The following is a 26,186-nucleotide window of genomic DNA, read 5'->3' as shown; positions in this document are numbered from 1 at the left end:
GTGGGGTTTTTTTTCTATTCTTTTTTTTTTAATATCTTTACTGGAGTATAATTGCTTTACAGTGCTGTGTTAGTTTCTGCTGTATAACAAAGTGAATCAGCTGTACGTATACATATATCCCCATATCCCCTCCCTCTTGCGTCTCCCTCCCACCCTCCCTATCCCACCCCTCTAGGTGGTCACAAAGCACCAGGCTGATCTCCCTGTGCTATGCGGCTGCTTCCCACTAGCTATCTATTTTACATTTGGTAGTGTATATATGTCAGTGCTACTCTCTCACTTCGTCCCAGCTTACCCTTCCCCCTCCCCTTGTCCTCAAGTCCATTCTCTACGTCTGCGTCTTTATTCCTGGCCTGCCCCTAGGTTCATCAGAACCATTTTATTTTTACATTCCATATATATGTGTTAGCATACGGTATTTGTTTTTCTCTTTCTGACTTACTTCACTCTGTATGACAGACTCTCGGTCCATCCACCTCACTACAAATAACTCAATTTCGTTTCTTTTTATGGCTGAGTAATATTCCATTGTATATATGTGCCACATCTTTAACCATTCATCTGTCGATGGACACTTAGGTTGCTTCCACGTCCTGGCTATTATAAATAGGAGCATGAGTTTTGTCCAAGCAAAGAATGAGATCTACATCATTAGCCCATCTGAATGCTGAGGAAAACTTCTCTAAAGGAACCGCACAAGTTGTCTCACCGCCACTCCCTGAGAGGCTCTTTGCAGGTGTGCCAGTGTGATAGGTCAACCTTACCCTGGGAATGTGGTGTCTCCAACCCTCCCCAGACTGGCCTGATTCATTCCATCCCATGTAGTCGAAAGTATATTTTAAGAAAACTTGAACTTAGTGTACAGGTTAAACATTTGCAAAGCAACTTGGGCTTACAAGTAATTTTAACCCATGGTCATTTAGAAAATGCCATTCTCAGAATCCTGTCTTTAAGAGGGGTGTGTGTGTGTGTATGTGTGTGTGTGCGTGTGTCCACGTGTGTCCACTTGCCTTAAAACAAAATGCTTTAATAAATGAACTCTGTGGAATTTGATTGGAAAGATCTCATGTTTTGTAAGGGAAGAAACACAGTGTGGAAAATTACGTAACAAGGAAAGAGCATCCAGTTTTAAAGATACTTAGCAGTGTATAACTTCTTCCATATTCCCAAGTAGTAAGCATCATAAGTTATTCTGTCACTAGAAGTATAAACATGTTCTGATTTAAGAGCCTGACATGTTTGAAAAACATACTGGCTCCTCAATTTTCCAGATAATCCTTGTATTTGAACTCACTTGAGTATCCCAAATTCCTGTTTCTACTGTCTCTGGAAGAGAATAAAAGTAATATTGGAAAACTACCAATTTTCTACCAGTATCATTAGGTACAAGCTAAACTTCTCCTTGTGGACATTTTCCAACATTTCCTTAAGACAGAGTCTTTTTTCGGTATCTCCTCTCATGAATCAGAGGTACATAGTTCTGGTTCCATGTCAGGCCTGAGTAAATATTAATTGAAACTCTGAAGATAGTATGTGTGGTGGTTAAGAGCTCAGGTTCTGGGGCCAGATTCCTCCAGTTAGAATCTTAACTCTTTAATAGCTGTGTATTCTAGGGCAAGTTGCTCAACCTCTCTGGGCTTCATTTGGGCCACATCTGTAAAATGGGGATGAAGATATTAATATGTACCTCATAAGGTTGTTATGAATAGAGGTTCTGAAAAATGTACTCCCAAAATAATTAAGAAAAACTGTATACATCCCCACACATTTTCAAGTTGAAATCTAAAACTTTTCATCATAGGTTTCAAAGCATATTTTTGGTAAGATGTAGAAAGGAGTATAACATGAAATAAGATGAGAATTGGTGTGGCTGAAATAGCACAATATGAAAAAATAAGTTTGACCTACCTTGCCAAGTAACTAAAAAAAAAATGGAAAGGAATGAAAAAAGGTATTCATATGTTTTTAGATCTGTATTTGAGTAATTTATCATTCTCAGAAAACATACACATAACATGTGAAAGAATCCACATCCTTCACCTATTCTACTCTGGCTGTTGTTAAGAATTCAGAACATCTCAATATTGACTAAGCTTTACACTTAATAAAAATGAGTGTGAGCAAGACAGGACTCTTGCTAATCACAACATGTTTTAGATTCCAGGAAGTTTGTGTACTCCAAAGACAGTGGGGTCCAAGGCAATGAACGATAATATTTGTCTTAGATGAGGAGTTTGCCTTTTAGTAAAGAGAAAGGACTGATATGAATGCAAGGTGGATTCTCAAGCAGTTAAAAAATAAAGTACAAGTGAAAGTTAAGATCTGGAGACTAATTTCCTTAAAATGCCCTTGTATGGGCTTCCCTGGTGGCGCAGTGGTTGAGAATCTGCCTGCTAATGCAGGGGACACGGGTTCGAGCCCTGGTCTGGGAAGATCCCACATGCCGCGGAGCAGCTGGGCCCGTGAGCCACAATTGCTGAGCCTGCGCGTCTGGAGCCTGTGCCCCGCGACGGGAGGGGCCGCGATAGAGAAAGGCCCGCGCACCGCGATGAAGAGCGGTCCCCGCACCGCGATGAAGAGTGGCCCCCGCTTGCCGCAACTGGAGAAAGCCCTCGCACGAACCGAAGACCCAACACAGCCAAAAATAAATAAATAAATAAATAAATAAATAAGAAAATCCTTTAAAAAAAAAAAAAATGCCCTTGTATGTGCACATCTTGTAAAATATTTGCTTGCCGAGTACCTCAGTATGAAGATGACTAGTTGATTAAATGAGTCAATAAATGTTAAGCTCTTAGAACATTTCCTGGTATCTAATAAGCCCTGAGCAAAAGTAAGTTATCATAAGTATTATTATTTTTAGGCTCCTCCTTCAGAAAGAATTATGCCTACTTACTTTGAGTTCCTACCTTCTCCCCAGGACTTATCTGCCTGCATTCAGCATCTTTTAGAATTAATCCACTAAGTATTAGAAAAATGTTAGCTCAGTATTAGAATCACAGTGTCACTCCTCTCCTGAGACAGACTCACTCCAAGTATAACTACTGGAACTTTCTGGTCAAATTCCATTTAGTTTGGCTACCCATAAATGTTTTATTCTCCTAGATACACATAATTTTCTATATGTATGGATCCAGCCTAATGCTAAAGATACCATAAATTGGGAATCTGTGCAATTTCATAAGTACCGTAATAGATTAGACTGGATAACTGAAGAAATAGAATACTGAATTGAAAAAATTGAAATGTGAAATTTAAAAAAGAAAAGATAGCTCATTTTAAACTAGACCCTTTAAAATCTCAAAATCAAGACAGGGACCCCTGGCCTAACATATTACCAGGTATTCTGAGTTGGACAGCTTAGGTCATTAGAGTTGAGTTCTGTGCTTATAGCCAGTGTCTTCCTTAATTTTTTAATTATCAAAACAATGAATGTTCATTGTAGAAAAAGTCAGATAATCCAAGAGAAGAAAATAAAAGTCACTGATTCACTACTACCTACGGGTAAAGATTCTGATACATATCTTCTCATTTTTTTATGCAAAAAACAAAATATATACTTTTGATTTTTTTAGTTAAATTTCTGACTCTGAGATAATTATAGATTCACATGCAATTGTAAGAGTGATATGGAGAAATCCCATGTGTCCTCTACTCGGTTTCCCTCAATGGTAGTATCTTGCAAAACTGTAGTACAGCATCACAACCAGGATGTTAACATTGATGCAATCAACATACGGAACATTTCTTTTACTACAAGGATGATGACCTTTTATAGCTACAACCATTTCCCTCCCACCTTCACCACCTCCTTAAATCCTAGCAACCAGTATTCTCTTCTCCATTTCTATAATTTTATTATTTCAAGAATGTTATATAAATGGAATCATATGGTATATAACCTTTTGAGATTGCCTTTTTCCACCCAGCATAATCTTCTGGAGATTTATCTAGGTTGTTTTGTGTCTAGATAGTTTGTTCGTTTTATTTGCCGAGTAATATTCTATGGCGCGGGTATACTCACCTTTGAAGGACATTTGCATTGTTTCCTGTTTTTGGCTGTTGCAAATGAAGCTGCCATAAACGTTTGTGTATAACTTGTAGTGTGAACCTAAGTTTTCATTTCTCTGGGATAAATGCCCAGAAGTACAATTGCTGGGCCATATTTTAGTTTTAAGAAACTGCCAAACTGTTTTCCAGAGTGGCTATACCAATTTACATTCACACCAGCAATGGGAGTGATCTAGTTTCTCTGACTCCTCACCAGCATTTGTTGTTGTCGCTATTTTTTAATTTTAGCCATTCTGATTGGTGTGTAACGATACCTCATTCTGGTTTTAATTTGCATTTCCCTAATGGTTAATGATGTAGAATATCTTTTCATGTGCCTATTTGCCATCTGTCTATCCACTTTGATGAAATGTCTGTTCATGTCTTTTGCCCATTTTCTAATTGGATTGTATGATTTTTTACTGTTAAATTTTGAGGATTCTTTATATATTCTAGACAGTGGTCCTTTGTTATATGTGTGGTTTGCAAATTTTTTTTTTCAATCTCAAGATTCTTTTCATCCTCTGAAAGGGGTTTTTCACAGAGCAGAAGTTTTTCATTTTGATTAAATCTGATGTATCCGTGTTTGCTTTTATGGACTGTGCTTTTGGTATCAAGTGTAGGAACTCTTTGCCTAGTCCTAGATACCAAAGATTTTCTCTTATTGTTTTTCCTAAGAGTTTTACAGATGTATGTTTTATATTTAAGTCCATGATCCATTTTGATTAATTTTTTGTGTAAGGTGGTAGACTTAGGTTGAGGTTCATTTTTTTTCCTCTGGATGTCCCATTGCTCCAAGACCATTTGTTGAAAAGGGTTATCTTTTTGTTGTTGTTGTTGTTGAATTGCTTTTACACCTTTGTCAAAAATCAGTCAGGCATATTTACATGAGTCTATTTCTGGATTCCCTGTTCTGTTCCATTGATCTATGTGTCTATCCCTCCACCAATACACAGTCTTGATTACTATAGCTATATAAATCTTGAAATTAGGTACACTGATACCTCCCACCTTTTTCTTCTCATTCAACATTGTTTTAGCTTTCTACTTTCTTTACCTTCCCATGTAAATTTTAGAATTATCTGGTCTATATCTACAAAAAAAAAAATGTGCAGAAATTTTGGTCGGAATTGCATTAAACCTGTGTATCAACTGGGGGCAAATCGACATGTTTGCTGTGTTAAGCATCCCAATCTGTGAACACAGTATGTATCTCTATTTATCTAGATCTTTGATGTCTTTAATCAGCATTTTGTAGTTTTCAGTGTGCAAGTACTGTACATATTTTGTATCCCTCTCAGTGTCTGGCACAGCAGTACCTTCCTAAGGAAGGTTGAATTTCGTAAAAATCATTGCCGTATACAGGAGTGGAAACTTACCGTGAAAAGAAACCGTTAGCTATAATCCCTTTTTTAAAATGGCTTCCTTAAACTAGGAAAACACTTTAAAGATAGCAAATGACCCAGATAAGAAAGACTTTTCATTCACTACCTGAAACTAGATACTTCACGGTTTGGGATTGTAAATCAGATTTCAGTTAGGAATTTATTGGATTCAGCTGTGTATGGGATGTGGCGTAGTAGAGTGGTTCAGGAAGCCGTTTTTGCTTTGCCAACTGCAGAGCTCATCTTTATATATTAAAAGAGAGTTTTCAAATTTCTGCCAATGATCATTTTTCATTGGTAACCCAGAGGAGTTTTGAGTTGTCATTTTGTGGGCTTTATCGGGAAGCTTAAATCCAGGATTGAATTAATCAGAGAATGCAAGATTGGGTTTCTGTATTTTCTAGTTTTGAAATCTACATAATGTTGGTAATAGACTGAACATTTATCATGTTATTGTTCACACTGGGGCAATGAAATATAACATTACATAATTCTTTTAAGAAGATCCCGAGAGTTTAATGTACAGTTTGAAGGCAGGAGACCATCGGGAGCACAAAGATGCATATTCCTCTCAGAACTATTCATATGTACACAAGATGAATAAGCTATCATCTTTCAAAATTTTCTCTGAAGTTTTCAAAAGAAACAAATACACAGGGTAAGGAAGGCAAGGAAGAACAGGGCTATTCTTATTGCTGAGATAGTAGGAAAAGCCCCAGCTGGCCTCTAGGTGATATAGAGGTATTTGTTGTGGTCTAACCATGTAACCTTGAGTAAGTCATTTGTTCTTCTGAGCCTCATTTCCATATTTATGCAGGGGAATTGTATAATGTTTCTGCCTTCCTAAAGCTATAATCAAATAAGATAATGGATAGAGAAGCATATCATAAGCTCTAAAAAACTGTACAAATATACCATGTTATTCATTCCATAAATATTTATTAAACACCTACTGTGTACCAGACACTGTCCTAAGGATAAGGATAAAATAATCAAATAAAATGTGATCTCTATTGGTGAGGAACTAACAGTTCACCAAGGAGAGACAGACATGGGAACCACTTAAGTACAGTAAAGCATCATAGGTGTGCAGAGGTAGAACATTCCAGGTATAGCTGTGGAACTGGATTGCTGAGATGGAATGTGCAAACTGCTTTTGGAGTTGAGAAACTCTGAAGACACACTGTTGTAAAGATCATCTATGTTCAAGTTGAGGCTACCCACAATGGGGAGGGAAGTAAGAGGAAAAAAGTTTGACCCAGTTGCCAAAGTCCTTATTAAATAGGTGGAATGATGACGAAAAGTCAGTAGGTGGCAGAACTGGGGATTGGACAAGTGTGGCATGGGCAGATGACATGAGCCTCCAAGGGAGGGGGATGGCTGGTGATATGAAAATGGCAAGGAATGGCCTGGAAGCAGCACTGTGGAGCCAGGCTTAGGGCTTGGGCTATGGGAGTATGAACAGACTTCTCTTGAGGGGCTGAAAGGGTGTAAGTCCTGGGGGAAGAGCTGGACAACAGGTGGAACAGGAGGAGGGAAGAAGAGTATGTGAGAAGGGTAAGCATGTGGGGCTTCCAATAATAGCAATAGCTGTCATTTATTGAGCACCTAGGATGTGCCAGGTACTGTACTTGGTTGTTTTATACATTTAATCCTCATAGGATGCTACAATCTAATTACTGTCATCTGGATTTTACAAGTAATGGCATAAGGTACAAAGAGGCCACGTGCATCATTTAGGGTCACACAGCAAGTCCACATTAGAATCTCTGAACCCACATCTGCCTGACTGCAAAGCTGTGCTTTTGTACTGCTCCACATGTCTTCAGAAAGATTCAGAGAGCACCATGGGAGGGATTTGGAGGGAAATCAGAGAATAAGGGAAGAATCCGAGGGAGGAATCAGTCATACGGGAATGAAAATACAGCAGATGAGCGGAGTATTGGCCAGAGTCATACGGGAGTGAAAATACAGCAGATGAGCGGAGTATTGGCCAGAGATGCTTGCATTTTTGCTGGGGGCTGAAAACGCCAGGGCTCTGAGGACTGCAGTCACTGAGACCTCTGGCAGAGTTGAGGCCTAGTGAGGTTAGTGGTTGCCTTGCTGCAGGTCCCCAGGGAGCGCTGTTGGAAGTTGTTCTGATGTCTTTGAGGAGAATTCTCCCAGGCTATTAGCGAAGAGGGTCAGCCTTTCCTGACTCTTCCGCTCCTGGTGGGGTAGTCTGAAGAGGCTTAGCTTCCTGAGTGTCAGTGGTCAGTCTTTTAGCCCAGATAATGAAGAGCAGAGAAGAAACTGTGGGATGACCTCTCACTTGCATGAAGGGTGGGAGCCAATCAGCTATTGGGGTGCCTTGGCCACATTGTACTTGGGGACCTCTGGAGCTGTGTGGTGCAAGCTGGAATTCTCATTAGACTACGGTGAAAAGCAAACACATGTATCAGCCTCGCCCAGGCGGCAGTTACCAGTTACTGTCCAAGACAGCTTTTTAACAGAGTCTGGGGAAGAAAATATTTCTTCCTTCCTCGCCATCCTGGCACAGCTAAATGTCCTACTTTCCTTTACTAGGGGACAGTTAATGCTACATCTGAAACAACAGTTCCCCATGCCCCTTGAAGAAAGGTAGTACATTGACTGTGGGCACAGGCCAGGACTAGAGACTTTTCTGGAAGCAAGCTTTGATACTTGAGGGCAGTAGCAGTCCAGCTCTGCAGCCAGGTAAGAGTGGCCTCAGGTGAGGGAGATCAGGTTAGAAGAAGCAAAGAAAAGGCAGAGGATGAGTAAGTAACTGAAGAAAAGTTATGACTCTTACAACCTTGCTTTCAGTTAAGTGCTTCCGCTGGAATTCTTGATTGCGGTAAAAATAAATATGCCCTTCAAAGTAACACATGTGCCGTCTGATCCAGTTCATCACAGGAGGGGTTGGGACAATGAGAGAATAAAGGAATGCCCGCAGAAAGGGGATAATAAGGAAAGAGAAGTGGAAGTAGCCTTAAAAGCCTGCGCTTTGCATAGAATGCTTGCAGAAGAGATTGGATCTTTCTGCTTCTTCACAGGTGGAAGGTTTTCTTTTCCCCTTGAATCATGCCAGCACTTTATCTGTACCTCTGTTGTGACGTTTTTCATATTCTACACTGTTTTATAGTTTTTAGGTTTTTTTCTACTTCTACCAACCTGGTAATTCTACCCGCCACAGTGCTTTGCATTCAGTAGCTACTCAGTGTTCGACTGAAAGAACGAACCCCAGGACACTGTGATTCCTCTGAATTTGTTAGCTCTTTACTTGGCCACCAAAGATGACACTTCGCAAAGCCAGCTTTCTCCTTTTTCTGGGATCAGGGACTAAATTATATAAGAAGTGTTCTATAATGCTTTGAGTGTGTAGGAGAGATACTTTCTCTTTAGGGAATGTTGCTAAGCCCTCTCATCAAAAATAGCCTTTGCATCTACGTCCAAGCTCTGTCAGGGCAGAGCTGATTGGCAAGGGTAGTTCAAAGGAAAAAGCAATGTAATGCCTCCTGCTCACGGTGGCGCAGGTGCCAGTGGAGGAGGAAAATGTGTGTGGTTGAGGTTCGGGATGCTAAGTGCTATCAAAATGGAGCCAACCAACTGACCAGGGTGCATAGATCTATATTTTGTGAAATACCTTCCCCGACCTTTGTAGATTCCTTTCTATATTCCTGTGCACTCTGTGATCCCAGGCTAGGAGTCTTCAAAAAGCAACTGGTGATTAGAAATCTCACTGTATAAGCAGAGTAAGTGGCCCTTTAAGAGGGGCCCACTTAGACCATGGAGATGGCAGAAGCTCAGAATGGCAAGAGCAGAGGGAACAGGGAGAGCCAGCCAGAAAGACACATGTGGAACCCTGAGTCCTGAGCAGAGCAACTCCTTTCTGAAGGCTTCTGTCGCTCCTTTGGGAACTGCTACGCAGGTATTGACAGGGAACCAAATCAGTGACAGGATAGCCATTTTAATGTTTGCAAAATCTACTCTAAGCATGAGGTCCTCTGTGTAACTGAAGATCTAGAGTCTTTAGGGGTTTTTTCCTCAAATCTTGAATCTGACCTTCCTTGGAAAGTTGGAAGTACTGATCGGGCAGGTAACAGCAATCATTCTGAGTGTCAAGCAAAAAGGAGGCATAAGCAGTGAAGGACCAAAGTTGGGATGGGGAGATGCATGTTGGCTGCCGGCATGGACTGTTCTTAGGAGTTCTAGAATGGTCACTTCCAGTGGCTATTACAAAATGCCCCCTAGAAAATTTAAACAGGAAAACATTTGGGTTTGGCCTGCCTGGCTTTGCAATAAGCCTGTTTGTCCAGATAACAAATTGTTGCACTAAAATGGATCTGTCTCGTCTACCCTAAAGAAAAGCATCTTTGTACCCTGTGTGTTCAAGGCATTATCAATGATCTTTACATAAAGATCAACCCCTGTTAATAAAAGCCATGAGCAGGGCCCTGCCAAGATTCCCATAGTTTGTTTAATCAGCTGCATTAACGCAGAGGTTTTCAATTAGTAGAAATGTCCATTTGTACCCCTTATTTGCTTATAGGCCCAGAGGCCAAGTCACCAAATTGGGGCTCCCAGTCATCCTCTGCGAAGAGCTGGCTTCTCACTTCCCTGCCATGAAGATCACTGCTGTGTGTGTGTGTCTGGGTAGGAGAGGGCCGGCTCCAGTGAAGGTAGCCTCTCTACCCACCCCACCACCAGTCCTGCCAAGTTGCAGGGGGGTACTGCACAGAAGCTTGCTCAGGCAGCTTCTGACCTTCTGGACTGGTTGGAGGCCCCTTCGCTGAATGGACCCTGACCTCTGCCCGAAGCAAGAGACAGAAGACCAAGATGACATAGCTGTGGTCACACAAAGCCCGTTAACTACATCGGCTGTCTTTGTTTATTCAGGAACTCTGAACTTCTTTTTTTAACAAGAAATTTGAACCACATTTTGTTTGAGATATTCCAGAGAGATGTAGCAATGTAGTTTCCATTTTATAAACTTTTAAACAAAACTGTTAGCGGTTCACAGCTTTGTTTAAAGAACAATGGCTTGGAGCAGAGGCCAGTCTTCTCAAGACCCAGAGGACAGTGACCAAGGCAGAGGAGAATCTAGTGCAGAGCTGGCTGACCAAGGCCTGCGTTGAGGGCCTCTTCCCACTTTTCAGGAATGGCAGTGAGTTTGGCCCTGTTGCTTTGGTGATTTACATCAATGCCCTCAGCTTGCTGACTCTCCTCAAGTGGAAGAGAAATTCAGGAAAACTGAGGATGAAAACAATCACTTCTGTTATTTTTCCCTTACCTCCGAGACTGAGCCACCGTTTTTAGCATAGCTAGCTCACTGCCCAGCCACTGGCATCCTTGTTTCTTCCCTTCCATGTTTTCTGCTTCTGTCATCACTTCTCTCTGTCACAGCCAAAACCTCACCTGTGCTTTCACTCTAATATTTCTATTAAAATATTTGCCTTTACCTAACTTTTTCCTCATGAGATAATTTATGTTTATAGGAAACCTCATTTATGAGTTTTTTTCCTGCTATAATTGGCTATAGCTATTACTCTTTTAGCCTTTTCTTGGCATGTCCACAAGAACATTTAACAAGTATTGTTTAAGTCTCATAAACATTCCTCTAAAAGTACACAAATATTTATGCCTGTATCAATTTTTCTAGACTTTTTACAAAGCTGATTTAGTAGATAATGTATTCTCCAACCAAAGATTAAAATTGAAATAGCCCATCATTGGTGCTGACCAATAATGTAGATTTGGGGTTGGCAACATTCAGTTTCCAAGTACATAAAACACATATGAATTACAGGAATTTAGTTCAGTAACATCCTTTTTTACATGTGTTTTTGAAAACTCAGTTTACCCTCCAGGAAGGCATTTCTTTTGGATCAATTGCAATTTCTATTTAACTTCACAGCTTACAAGTAAGACTGTGAGTAAAATATTAACAAATTCTGGGGCAAAGGGAATTCCAAGAAGACTCAGTAATCGTTGAAAAGGGTAGTTAAAGAGCTGTATGATTAACCATTTTTAATGTAAAACAAAGCATTTCTCATGTATCCTTTAAGCAATACTGACAAGGTATTTCCTGGAGATTAATGATGGTCTGAGTTAATGGGCTGAGGGAAGGTCATTAATCCTTACACAGAGGTAGTTTGGAAAGTAGGAAAGAAAAACAACTGCTAGGTCAAGATGATACAATCCCAGGAGATGTTTCAGATTAGTTACCTTTGCAGAAGCCCATACTTAACTACTGTTCTCACCACCCCCCCTTCTCCACAAACAAAACCCTTTTTAATCAATGAGCTTCCTCTTCTTGCTCTTTCTCACATAAAACTTATCTTGGAAGTCATTTGTTTTCACGTAGCTTCTCACCATCAGACTCATTTATTGGTGTGAACAGAGTTGTGCTTGGGAGTCTAGAAACCAAGGCAGTCAGAATATACTTCCTATGGTTTCAATTAAATAACACATCTATGTGTGCTAGGCATAAGATATGCAGGAAATATGAAATTACTGTCAGTGATAGGCTGGGGTTAATGGAACAATCAGACCTAGACACCTCAGTAAATCAGAAGAGATTGATTCATCATAAGGACACAGAAACAAGTCGGGACAGTCAGGATACCATTACAAGCAGAAGTGCATGCTTCCAGACTGCAGAATACCACCAGAGATGTACGCTTGTTGATGATGTCTGACTTTGTGGAATCTCATTCCTCCTCCAGGCCAGTCTAGGCTGCACCCATTCTGCAAGTCTGCTAATCTGGATCTGTTTCAACAGTCCTCCCATCTGGACAGATTTATTAATCTCAGGATTAAGCAAGATACAGTAGGACCTCTGGGGCAAGGACTCTGGTGGAGATAGTGAGAAACAGTGGCAGAGGATCTAGAGCTACCTGGTGGAGGATTGTTGCAAGAAGCCCTACTTTGGCTTTTTACCCAAAGAACAGTTGAGACCTAGAGAATGATCTCTTAGTTAAAAAAAGAAAAAAAAAAAGGTCTGCCTTCATGCATGGGCATCATCTTCTGTAACAGTGTGTCCTTATGAGAGTTTTAGATTCAGAAGCTTGTACCGTAGCCTGTGCTAGGGCATGTTGCTCACCTTCCTGCTGGGAATGCGAACTCCCTTTGGAATCCTTTAGATGAGTTACATGCCATCTGATTCGCTCAAGTGGTGTTTCACTGGCTGTTCCACTAATCCCAGGCTCTGATCCCTATAGTATGTTTTCACATTTCTGGAAATTTTAAAATACCAGAGGTTATTTTGCTGTTTAAAAAAACTGCTGAAAATTAATAAGATAGCAGAAATATGCTAAAGGAAACACTAAGGAAAATGTTTTCTGGTCACTAGGGCAATGGATTGAAATGCAGAAGCCCCACTATAATGGTGACGGGCATTTTGCCACTAACGTGTATCTGATCTAACCCTGAAAGCATTAAGTTCTTATGGATTTTGTGACAGAGCCAAGAGAATTAAATTTGTAGTTACCAGTTCACGCTGAACTACTGTTTTAGTGCTGCAAGTACAGGTGAAAATCTTTATGTTCTTCCATACTGCTTAAAAAAAATTCCTTGTTTATATACAGATTAGTTCCACTAGACCTAGCTGAACTTTTTGAGTTCTTTTCTCAACTGAAATTGCCTTTTACAAATGAACTATCCAGATGTGGATGGGAACATAATAATAGAATTACGTGCTGAAATAACTTAGATTATTTTGGTCATGATTGCAGTTTTATGATGCCATCTGGGGAAATTACTAAGTGCATGTGAATTTGAGGTAAACTAAAGTTTTTCTCCCTTCAGTAGGCATTATGGCCTCTTTTGGCACTTTTTTGGTATTGGAATTTGCTTGTTACTTTGCTTACTTTAAGAGCAATGGATCCACAACTCTGTCATGGTTTGAACTGGAGCTTTCCTTCCACACAATTGGCAGGTATTAATGCATCAGGACAGTCTGTCTGAAACCTGACCTAACCACTTAACAGTAAAATAGTAAAACTTGCTATTTTGTGTGTACAAATGCTGTCTTTCCAAATTAGGAAAGAAGATATAAAACCCTGTGGAAATGCCTTGTTTTAAAAGGAGTAATTTAATGCTCTACCATTAACATTCTCCCAAGGTACTGTTACATAAATAATTACTGGTACACAGGAAGAGTCATTTCCCATTCTGGAATAATTTGCACACATTAGGAATTTCATTGTCCCCTCAAAATCCTCTGGGCTGTGGGCCCATAAATTATCACATTTTGATGGAACTTCCATTACACGATCTAAATTTTATGGGAGGAGAGAGCAAAAGAATTGCAAAAAAAAAAAAATAATAGTGACTTTCTTATGGCTAGAGAATCTCAAGGAAGGGAAAAGGATATTCCTACTTAATTTAACATAGGTCAAAGAAATTTGTGGTTTACTTTTAATAATCAACTTTCTGGATTTTTTTTTATGCCAAAACCACAAAATTTGGCATTTTAAACTCACACCTGTCTGGGGGCATATAGTGTCTAAAGCAGTGGTTCTTAGGGTCCCAAAGAAAACACATCATTCAAATGCCAGTTCCCTTGGTTTCTAGGTGACATTTCTAGCCCAAGACTTCTTAATTTGGTCCAAGGGATCCAAATTTTGTGTCTGTGTGTATCCTGGGTCTTGTAACATTTATCAGCTTCTCAGAAAGGCCTGACATACCACACTCTCAAGACTGAATTTTGTTAGATCCAATCTATAACACCATGGTGGGAGTTTTCTGTATTATTAATAATGATAATAATATCTCCTGATTACTGAGCACTTATTATTTGCCACTAACTGTACTTAACCCTTTATATTTCTCATTTATTGTTTCCCAAAACGCAAGTACAATTATTATCTCCATTTTATGATTGAGGAAACTTAAACTTTGAGAGGTTAAGTAACTTTTTGAAGACCACACAGAATTAGAATTAAAACCCATGATGCCATCTGGAAAAATCCATGTTCTTAAGCATTATGCATTATGATAATGAGTACATCCGTTTACTGGTTTAGTACTAACTGGGATTTTGTTTGATATTGATATATTCAGTTCAGAGGGCCCTCACTCTGTTCTAGTGGTTCGGCGTGACTCCTTATCTAGATGTTACTATATAATTCTGAGATCAAAATTGGGTTGCCTGGCATTTGCTTGATACAAAAATAAGTAAACAAATGGACAAGTATATGCTCCTTCCAAATATGGCCTGAGTCATCTTCTTTTGTGATACCCTCCCATATTGAGTATAGGCTATGGTGGGGCGGCAGTGGTGCCTGTTGGTTTTGACAGATATTGAACATGCAGTAATGTCTCTGGTACTAAAATCAGCTGATATTCCCTTGTAATTGTATATTTATCAGGCAACTATGTATATTTGGAGGCAGCTACTTGAAATTTTCTGCGTGTTTTTTTTGCCTGGTGGCTTTTTACATTAGACAGTGCAATTTTGATAGGCATTGTTACACAAGAGTAGAGAGTTGAATTTCTGTAGGTTGATCATTTTTAACTATCTCAGAAAAACAGGCATATTTCTCTGCCACTAACTAGTTCTAAGACCTTGGGAAAACTTCCTCAGGCTTCAATTCTTCATCTGTGAAATGAGAAGAGCAGACCGTATCAGTTATTTTCTAAGGATTCTTTTTCCTTTGTTTATTTTAGTACCCTAAAATTTCTTTATTTTTTTTCACTGAAAATCTATGATAATGAATACATCCATTTAGTGGTTTAGTTCTAACTGGGATTTTGTTTGATATTGGTATATTCAGTTCAGACAGCCCTTATTCTGTTCTTACTCTGTTCTAGTGATTCAGCGGACTTGTATGCTTTGTGCACTATTTCCCCTTGAATTTGTGTGAGCGCATATATGTTGCCCTTGTAAAATCTTAAACAAAAGATATAACTATGGAATACCTGAATAATCTTGGAGTCTTCGTTTTCGTTGTTTTCCTGGGAAACTGGGCCAATTCATTGGGAAACTTGAACTTCCCAAGCTTCCAGATGACACTTTGTTATTGTGCCTTCAGGTCTCATCTTGTGTTAGGAAGGGTGAAACTCCATAAGCAGATGAATCTTGTGACCAAACTTCTCCCCCCATCTCCCTAAACAAGGAGTCTGCCATGTATACAGTGCGCCAGACTGAGAATTAGGGCACTTGGTTTCTATACCCCAGTCCTCTACAGCAATAAGCCTCTATAATTTGATCATTTCAGGTATGTGTTCTCCATTTAGGGTGACCCACTACCCTGGTTTTCCCAGAACAGTCCTGATTTTAGCACTGAAAGTCCTGAAGCCTGGGAAATCCCTCAGTCCCAGGTGCACCTGGACAATTGGTTACCATACCTCCTTTATTTTTCCAGAACTGGATCCAAGCAGCAGATTCCAGCACTTCTGCTTTGTTGAATCTCCTGAAGAGTACAAATGTATCTTTTAAACTAAGAGATTGGGCAACTCTGGTTCAGATTCATAGATGTGTGGTGGACCATTAGAGATACAGAATTTCAACAGACCAAGGAAGACCTGTATAAATTTTAGAGGAATTTACAGATACTTAGCTTAAAAGATTTTTAAAAGAAAGAATTTTTTGTTTTATGTTGCCTTCATTCTTGTTTCAACTCTGTCTCTTCAGGGAGGGTGGTGAGGTATCTTAGAGGATACCTTTCTCTGATTGTCAAAGTTCAAGTGGTAAATCACCATTTGCTATCATCAGACAATCCTAAGTGTCCCTAATATACAAAGGTGTCCTTGTCAGCAATATTCCAAGCATAATAAGTAGAATATACGGTTAGATTAATGGGCACTAGCACAAATAGTTATGTATTATCCTGACTCTAGCCAAATGATTTTATTTATTCTTTCATACTTTTAGCCGAAATTTGCCAAATAAGAATTATGATGGGAAATATTAGTGATTTTTTTAAAAATCCAAGTTCTAAATTCTTTTAATTTTATTTAAGAAACAAGTCTCCATCTCGATTCCATGATTTTTCTCCCCAGTGTGAAGTTATTTTTGCACTGGTTGGGGGGAAATACACTAATAAGTTTTTAAATTCTGAACTACTAACTGCATCTGCTTAGGATCTAAAACTGAAATGGAAAACACAAGGCTTAACCCCACATGCTCCCTGATCAAATGCAAAGGTTCTTAAAATAGCTACGTGTGAAGATGTTTGGAGCAGCTGAAAACTAAGGAGCTGGTGTCCCTAGGCCCAACCTGGCAGTTTAATACCATGGCTCAGAGGCAGCTGCCTCTGTCTCTTTCTGTTTCAGGGCCTGGAGCAGCAGCTCCTAGAAGAAGCGCAGAAGCAGCCTCTGCTTTATCCACACTCCTATCCTCCCCTGAATTCTACTTTTCCTAGTCAAAGGATCGTCCCTAGATCTGTCAGGGAGATCTAAGACATTCTTTCCAAGCCCCGAGAGAAGAGTAGCTGAAAGCCTCCAAACAATTACCATAAACCTTAAATAGGCACAAAACAAATTCCAGGAAAAAATGTAAGGAAGAAATAAAGTGCATTCGATTGATCGTAGCTAGTAGTAACAGACAGTACTAGCTATGAGTGGTGCCCTGCACACTGTTACCTTCAGTATCTCAGTTGCCAGCAGATCAGTTTACTCTCTTAAAATCCACCAGGAAGACCTTCTTCACTCACTCAAGACTGGTCTGTTCAGCTCTGCCTATCTTGACATAGTTCTCGGTTAACTGATATATCTCAGTTGATATAGCTCTCAGGTTACCATTTTCCCCCATATAAATTTTCTTCCTGTGATATTTTCTCTTACCCATGATAAACTGCTTCTCTCAAGGGCCCACTTATGCTTCCAGCCCAGCAGGATCTGGGCTGGGTGGACAATTGGTCTAATCTGATTTGACAGCTTTTTATGTTGCCAGGCTTTTGGTACTAACCAGCAGTTTAAAATTCCATTGGCATTCACATGTAGGTGAGTATACTATTATACTATTCCATTCCTTTCCTAAAAAGAAGAAAAAAGCAGTAGCTTATATCTCTTTTAGAAACTAAACTGATATTTTTGAGGGCCACAGGAAAGAACTGTAGGGTGAGTATGTAGAAGGGAACGGAGGCAGAAAGAGGATAGGGTTTGGGGAGGCCTGAAACTCTCGTATTGTCAGTTTCCAGTTGGCTGCCCCCACCTTCAAACAGTAGTCCGAACTGTGAGTGCTTATGTTGAAAACTCAGAATTTTTCTAGTCCTTCATTTGAGAAATTACTTAATGAGACTGTGCATTAGAGAGAACATTAGCTGGGCTGGTCCCATAAAGGTCTAAAACTTAGTTTTTCCATCTGCTAAATAGGGAATAATACCTGCCTTTCCTATCACGCCGGGTCACCTTAGGATCAAGTGAGTGACGGATATTCAAATTCTGTAAACAATGTAGGACACCTCCTAGGTGTAAAATGACACTGTTGTTAAGATTGATGCCATTATACAAAGTTTCCTCAACCAAGATGAGAAACACAGTGTTCCGCTCTTTTAGTTGTAGCCTCCGGTCAGACAGATTAGACAGAAACATCTTGAACTTTCGTCAGATTTGAGCCCCAGATAGCTATGAGGCTATAATACAAATTTTGCTCTAATGTCCTCCTTAGGGACTTCTTGTCCGACCCAATTCTGAAGGAGCAAACTATCAGTATGTGAGCCTATTGTCTGACATCTGTATTTAGAACAGAAATGTCAACGTCCCTCAAAGAAGACTCAAGTATTTGCACTAAAATGTATATTCCAATCTGATTATTTGATTATTTGGTCCCTGGAATTGTCCCCCTATCTTGCAGACACTAAATAAACTTTTTTAAGTAGGAAAAAAAATTTTCTGGTCTTTTAATTAGAAATAAAGTTGAAAATACCATGGTAAACAACATGAACAATATAAAGGTTCAAATCACTAATAATCAGCCCCTCCGTGAAGATTTCTACACTCAGAGCATGTAGAAACCACGTTTGCCCCACTCACTGCTGTATGCCCGGTAACCCAGCACGTAGTAGGCACTCTAAGCATTTGTTGAATGAATGAATAAATGAGCAAACTAATTAAGCCCTTTTACTATAGAAGTGTTCTACCTAATTATAATGAAACAAAAAAAAGTTATTCTGTGCTCATTATGAATGGCTATTAAATGCTGGTGGCCACTAGTTCTGTCCTAAGGCAAATAAAAGCAACTAACATTTTTTTCTTTAAATATTTTTTAATGTAACATACTGAAGAGGCGAGACATGTATTTCAGTAGTAATGAAAATTTTCCTTTACGTTAAGACAAGGAATAACATGGACTCTATTCTGAAGAATACAGGGCCCTTTACTTTTGTTTTTCCCTATTCCTGGACCTGCCAAACTCTTGGCACATTACAACATCTGTCTCATACAATAGGCAAATGGATCATCATTTTGAAGCCACAATAAAGTATCTCCATCTCCAATGACAATGCCACTACCTGAGACCAATTCTTGGCTAACAAATTTTTTACTTCAATAACAAAAAAGTTTAAGCAAAAAAGACAACTACGTATGAACTTTAACAGAAGCTAAACTTTTTTTAAAAATTTTTTGCACTTCTTTGCTTATAATCAATACTTTCCTTCATCGCAGAATTTTTACAGAGTATTTTTGCATTGGTTATCATAAGAACCCAAACTCTACATTGCTTTGGGAAATTACATGAAAAACTCTTCCAAGAGTAGACCTGTCTTAATTGCCCTACATATTTGTCTTAAAGAAGTAGAAATAGCCCATGAATATTATTGCTGCTATTTTTCAATAGCAAAGAGTTCTTGAAGTGTTTATGCTGATTTTTTAAAATTAATTAATTAATTTATTTTCATTTTTGGCCGTGCTGGGTCTTCGTTTCTGTGCGAGGGCTTTCTCTAGTTGCGGCAAGCGGGGGCCACTCTTCATCGCGGTGCGTGGGCCTCTCACTATCACGGCCTCTCTTGTTGTGGAGCACAGGCTCCAGACGCGCAGGCTCAGTAGTTGTGGCTCACGGGCATAGTTGCTCCGCAGCATGTGGGATCTTCCCAGACCAGGGCTTGAACCCCTGTCCCCTGCATTGGCAGGCAGATTCTCAACCACTGCACCACCATGGAAGCCCTATGCTGATTTTTAATTAAGTAAAATGTGAGTTTCATAATAGCATCAACTGATAACTGTAGAGATATATTTACCCGGAATATTTGGTTTTGAGGGATAGAAGATTGATATATTGGAACGTGTCATCATAGGAAAAGCATTTTTAGCTGCGTCTAGAGGAACATTGCCATAGTTTGGAAGAGTTCTCTCCAGTAGTACGCTACCCCCTGCTCTCCCTTATTACAAACCTAATACACACATGAAACATGGTGAATGTAGCTAAGCAGTATATGTATTGCTTTTCTTGCAGTTCTTCCTGAGACTTGCATAGATATTGAAGATATGTGATCATCAGTTGATATGTGATTGAATATGTCACAAGAAATTTAGCTGAACACGTATCTCTCTTGAATGGGGATCTGTATTCAAAACTATGAATTCACCCTAAACATTGACTAATACTCCCACTGAGCAAGTACAGCGAGCAGAACTTTCTCTGGTATCATTTGGCAGCAATCTGGCATTATTTCCCATTGACACTGAGATTTGTTGTGCCACAGATATCCAATCATGTTCTTTGGGGTTATAGGTGTCTTCCAAGACCTTCCAAAACCCTACCTCAGAAATGTGCTTCTGTTTTCTGGCCCTCATTCATCAAATCTTAGCATCAAAGAAATATGAACAAAAGTAAAGAAAAAAGAATACTTCTAGTTGCCATTTTAAGATGCTGGTTTCTTCTGTCTTTCCATGAAAAGAGAATTCCTCCTCTCCCGTCTAGCCTATCCAGTATACTTCTCCATTGTTATCACATTTTTGATGATTTTGAAATTATGTATTAATCATTTACATCAGTTTACAAAATCAAGCTATTAACAAGAAAAGTCATTTGCCCAAACCATTTTTTAAAAATTTTTGACCAGTTGTCTTACTCTAAAGAGGATAACAATTTAAGATTTTATTTTGGTCTTCTTTCATACCTACCAGTTTATCAAAACATACCTACTGTCAGGATAGTTCCTCTATTTTGCAAGCAGCTGTTACTCATATTAGTCTAAAAGTCATCATCCTTCATAAGCCCTTAATCACACCTGAGATTTACTCTATTCCTTTGCATAATGCCCAGAAGCTCCTGCTCCTGGAGAGCAGTGCTGGCAGTTCCTGGATGTTGGATAACACAGAAACATCCCCAAAGCCTCTTCTCAGTAGCAATGGGGACACTTACCTTACCGTGCAGGTGCCTTTGCTTGATCACGCCCAGTGGTCCTCTCTTCTCATCCCCACCAAAATCCAATAGTGGCATCCAGGGACCAACAGCGTTTTCTTCCTTTTTTTTTTTTGGACACTCTCTCAGTTTTTGTTTTGCGGGCTTCAAAGCCACGGAGAACTTGCAACCAGGGGCCACTGACAGTTCCGCAGAGGAGAGGCAGTGGGGAGCCCAACACTGACTGGGCCCAAACACTAAATATAACCCTCCTCCCTCTCCGGGCAGTGTCCTTCATACTCTGAAGACAGGCGACCTTGCAGAATCCCTCACCCCACAGCCTGCCAGTCTCCACGGAAGAAAGGGTCTAACCATACTGAGCTGCAGGATGAGGCGACCCAAAAGCCAGAAGCCATCTGCCCAGAGCAGACAAGTAGAGGCAGGTATAGGCTCCATGAGTGTGTCTGTGTGTATGTGTTTGTGTGTATGTTTGCATGCCTGTGCCCAGCAGCTGCTCTCCAGATTAGGAGACAGCACTCTTTGGCAGGCAACTCTGAAACCACCCTCTTGGATAATTTCAAATTCATGTGCACATCTTGGCTGAGAGAAGAAACCTCCCAGGCACGACCTGGGTCCCCTTCCCTGCCTTGTCACTGCCCCAGATACACGGTGAACCACAAACAAACAGCAGTGCCAGCATCTTAAGAACAGATGCCCAGGTGGACATTAGACTGCACCTCATTTTGTACCCTGCAACCAAGAACTGATGCAAGCCTCCTTCAAGATTTAAGTAACAAGGGCATGCCCTCTTCTTTGACAGTCATAACCCAAGGCACTGCAGAAATTCGCTATTATTAACGCTGTGTTGAACTTTAACTTGAATGCCTGCCTGTTCCATTCAGTGTCACATGAGACATGAGTGCAAAGTGCTGAGGAAACTTCAGAGCAACATTCAAATGTATGATGGTATTTATTATGATTATTGAACATTTTTGTTTTATATTATTCAGGTGTTAAGAAAAATCTCATACTTTACTAAAATCTGAAGAATCTAATTTTCTCTAAGTGGTATCAATTATTCTGATTGGAGGGGGAGGGGCAGGAGGAAGAAGCGTGTTCATTTCTTCAGCAAGTTATGTACTGTCTCACCAGTTAGGTATCAGGTCCTCTACCAGGCAAACCCATCACCAGCCAGGTGCTCAATCTGTGCATTATTTTATTTAGTCCTCACAGCATCCCTCTAAGTTAGTCCTGTATTGGTGATCAAATAAGAAAACCAAAGCTCAGAATAATTAAATAACTGCCCTAGAGTCTCATGGATGATGAATATCAGACTTGGAATTCAAACTTGGATCTGAGTCACACCGAAACCTGTGCTCTTTATTTTTAGCTATTATCATTAAATAATTTCAAACTTACAGAAAATATACATGAATAATAAAGAACTCCTTTATACTCTTCACCCAGGTTCTCCAATTTTTAGCATTTTACCACATTTGCTTTCTCCCTCCCTCCTTCCTTTCCCCTCCACCTTTTTTCCTCCAGCCTCCCTCTTCCCAGCCACCACCTTTTGTTTATATGCGTGTGTGTATATATTTTTCTGAATCGACTTATATGCTTCAGTGTTGTTATCCTAAAAGCAAGTACACTTTTCTACATAACTATAGTATTACTATCAAATTCAGTAAATTAATATTGACACAGTATTACTTTCTAATCCATAGTTCCCATTCAACTTTTCAGCAAATGTCTCAGTAATATCATTTGTCGGGGGAAAATTTGTTTTTTCTTTTGGTCCAGGATTATATGTAGAGCATTTAGTTGTCATGGCTCTCCTTCAGTCTCGAACAGTTCTTCAGTCTTTCCTTGTCTTTTGTGACTTGACATTTTTGAAGGGTACATTTTGTAAAATGTTCCTCACCTTAGGTTGGTGTGGTATTTCCTTATTATGAGACTGAGTTTGTGCATTTTTTGGCAGGAATATCACAGAAGCAATGTTGTATTATTCTTAGTTAATCATATGAGGAGACACATAAAGGGAGTTGGTCCATACCAGCCCCACTTTGTTAAGGTGGTATATGCCAGATTTTTCCACTGTAAAGTTATAGTTTTTCCCTTTGCAATTAATAAATATTTTTCTGGGAAGATAATTTGAGACTATGTAAATATATTGTTCCTAAGTAAACTTTCTACTGTAGGGCAGAGCTTTCCCTTCTCCCCTATTTGTTTTTGTATTTATTTATATCAGTATGCAGTTATGGATTCCTATTTTATTCAGAGGCTTATACTCCGTTAATATCATTATTTATTTTGATGCCCAAATGATCCCAGATTTGTCAAGTGGAAGTTCCTCCAGCTGACTCTTGTGTCCTTTTGACAAGTCCTCATCATTTTCTAAGTACTTTCTTACTTTCTGGCACAAGAAAATGTTCCATGTACATCTTGTACTTTCTCTACCCAGTCCTGGAATTATCCACATCTTCAAGGAGACCTGGGTCCATGGTGGAAAATAGTATATGGAAACCAAGATCTGGGCATTGGGTGTGCTCACTGGACAAGGGTGTGTTCATTGCCTCTAGGCCCTCTCAGCCAAAAGAGCTAGGAAATAGACACACACTCACAGTCATATCTGTTGCTCTATCTCTATCAAATACCAGAGAGATCAAATTGATAGCTCCAGTTCTGATCTAACACCATGGAGCATTCTAGCTTTTACCCTTTCCATGTTTGTAACTCCCTCCCCCAACAGTGAGGATAACTTGGTTTCTGTTATCCTCAAGATATTTACTAGTTTGCTCATTGCCTCTGTGTGTAACCAGTCTTCCCACCTTGCCGGCTGCTTCCACCACCTTTACAGTCTTTTAAGCCTCATCAACCCTACTCCCTCAAGGAGAGGGAAAAGAAATAATGTTTTTTTAATGAAAAGGAAGGTAAAAAGAAGAAGATAAGAATCTCATACTCTTTCTGTACCTCAAGCCATCTGTATCTTCATGACAAATCATTATGCTACTTCTACAAAGATGTCATGGAAACCAGTTAAAGTTTATAATGACTGAAGGAAGAGTTCATATATTTATTCACTTAGTTAATTGAGTGCCCACTATGTGTCAGGCACATTAAAAGACAGACATGGTACTTGCCTTTGTGAATATATTATCTAGTGGATTATTTTTATTAAACTTACTACTTGTTAGTAACACTTTGTGGCAGCACTATGTTAAGCACTTTGTGTTACTTTTTTTTTTAGCTGTGCTTTGTCTTTGTTGTGGTGCATGGGTTGTTCTTTGTTGCGGCGTGCGGGCTTCTCTAGCTGCAGGCACGTGGGCTTCTCTAGTTGTGGCAAGCGGGCTCCAGAGCGTGCGGGCTCAGTAGTTACGGCTCACGGGCTTAGTTGCCCCGCCACATGTGGGATCTTAGGTCCCTGACCAGGGATCAAACCCGCGTCCCCTGTATTGAAAGGCGGATTCGAAACCACTGGACCACCAGGGAAGCCCCGTGTTACTAATGTTAATTCACACAACAACCCTATGGGAGAAATTGTATTTTTTCTCCACCTTACAGATAAAGGAACTGACATTTGGAAATACTAAGCAACCTTTCTAACATCATTGAGCTAATTAGTGAGAGATCTGAAATTTGAATTTAGATTGGTCTGACTCCAGAGCCCCAGTTCTAAACACTTGGGCTGTATGAGAACCAATAAAGTAGAATTATCCACTATGATATATTCTAGTAGGAGTCATGATTTACCGAATCTTGACTGCAAACCCTCCTATATTAACCGCTAGCTAAATGTGGCTAATTAGTACAAGAAATTTGGCTAATCCAAGCTGAGATGTGCTATAATTATGAAATAAACATTGAATTTCAGGGACTTACAAAAAAAATAAGGTATCTCATTAATTATTTTTATATTAACTACATATTGAAATATTAATACTTTGGATATACTGAGTTAAATAAAATACATTAAAATTATTTTTACCTTCACAGTAGCCAAAAGGTGGAAACAACTCAAATGTCCAACAACAGATGAGTAGATAAGCAAAATGTAGTATATACCTACAATGGAATATTATTCAACCTTTAAAAAGGAATGGAAATCTGATATATGCTGCAATGTGGATGAACCTTGAAGACAAATGCTAAGTGAAATAAGCCAGTCACAAAAGAATAAATCATGTCTGATTCCACTTGTATAAGGTACCTAGAATAGTGAGATTCATAGAGACAGAAAGTAGAATAAAGTTACCAAGGGCTGGGGGGAGGGAGAATAGGAAGTTATTGTTTCATGGGTATAGAATTTATGTTTCGGGTGATACGAAAATTCTGGAGATGGATAGTGATGATGGTTGCACAACAGTGTGAGTGTATGTACTTAATTCTACTGAATTATACACTCAAAAATGGCTAAGATGATAAGTTTTATGTTATTTGTATTTTACCACAATTTTTAAAAATTATTTTTACCATTTATTTTTACTTTTTAATGAGACTACTAGAAAATTTAACATTACATAGGTGCCTTGTATTATATCTCTGTTAGACAGCATTGCTATAGTATTGTATTTATGAATACAGAGAAGTAAATTCCTTATCAAACTTCCCCTTTTCACATGACATATTGAAGAGATTCTGACATACCACAATGGGCCTAAATCAGACTTCTCACTTTTTGTTCAGTCAGCTTTGAATGGGTTAAAGAACAGCTTTTCGCTTAAAATTATACTAATAATATAGACTTTTGAAATATAAGCAACTGTATGAGATAATAACCGTTGTTGTTTTAATAATTCTTAATTTTCCATTTGCACAGTATCCACTGGGCCTCTTTTCCAGAACTAACGTAACTGTCTCTGCTTGTGTATATCCTAAAATATAATTATCATAAATTTCATCATGATTAAAATTTCTTTGGATCCATGGGATTAATATTAGTCTGTCAATTAAATTTCAAAAACTGAGCCCCAAGGACAAGCATTCTCTCCCCTTCCTATAGCCTTCCTGTCACAGTGTCTGCTGCAAATGGATATCTGCAGGGGAGGAAAGAGAGGAAAGCTGGGCTGAATCGTAGTTCTGTAGTAGAACAGACAGCTGATGGAATTGTGAGTACGTGTACATAAGCAGAACAGATTCTCTAAAGGGTCATTTTCCACCTACTTACAGGTGACCAAGCAACCAAGTAAAGAAGGAAAATAGGGAAAAAATATTCCTAATCTTCTAGTGGTTATTTTTTCACTGACCCTGAGCTTCAATTTCCTCCTCTGTGAAGGTTGTGCACTGAAAGATATCTTGGTTCTATTTAAGCACTAATATTCTGTGAGTCTGTCAATTGATGACTTGAAAATGATCCAGGTAAACCTAACTCTAAGCCTTTTGCTCAGCTCTTACTAATAGTTATCATTGCAGATATCTGCAAGGTGTTGAGAGATATATCAGTATCAGTTCTTAAAAATATAGTG

The 26,186-nt window shown here is 39.3% G+C and overlaps 1 protein-coding gene across 5 annotated transcripts in view; it reads left to right on the top strand.

Annotated features, from left to right (window-relative positions):
* The window catches only part of CMSS1 (cms1 ribosomal small subunit homolog), a 392,335-nt gene that overhangs the window by 293,035 nt on the left and 73,114 nt on the right, over window positions 1-26,186 (top strand). The window contains exon 1 of one of the 5 annotated variants that reach the window (XM_007164043.3): window positions 21,013-21,167. The exons of 3 other annotated variants lie outside the window; for them this stretch is intronic. In XM_007164043.3, the coding sequence (XP_007164105.1) occupies window positions 21,113-21,167 (55 nt within the window). In that variant the 5' untranslated portion in view covers window positions 21,013-21,112. Of the gene's footprint in view, window positions 1-21,012; window positions 21,168-26,186 lie in introns of those variants that run through there. One more of the 5 variants, XM_007164042.3, reaches the window with a different exon arrangement.

The sequence above is a fragment of the Balaenoptera acutorostrata genome, chromosome 4 (genome assembly GCF_949987535.1).
Source record: "Balaenoptera acutorostrata chromosome 4, mBalAcu1.1, whole genome shotgun sequence".
Taxonomy (NCBI): Eukaryota; Metazoa; Chordata; class Mammalia; order Artiodactyla; family Balaenopteridae; genus Balaenoptera; species Balaenoptera acutorostrata.
Note: the sequence above shows the minus strand (reverse complement) of the source record. Positions and strands in the feature narration are given on the sequence as shown.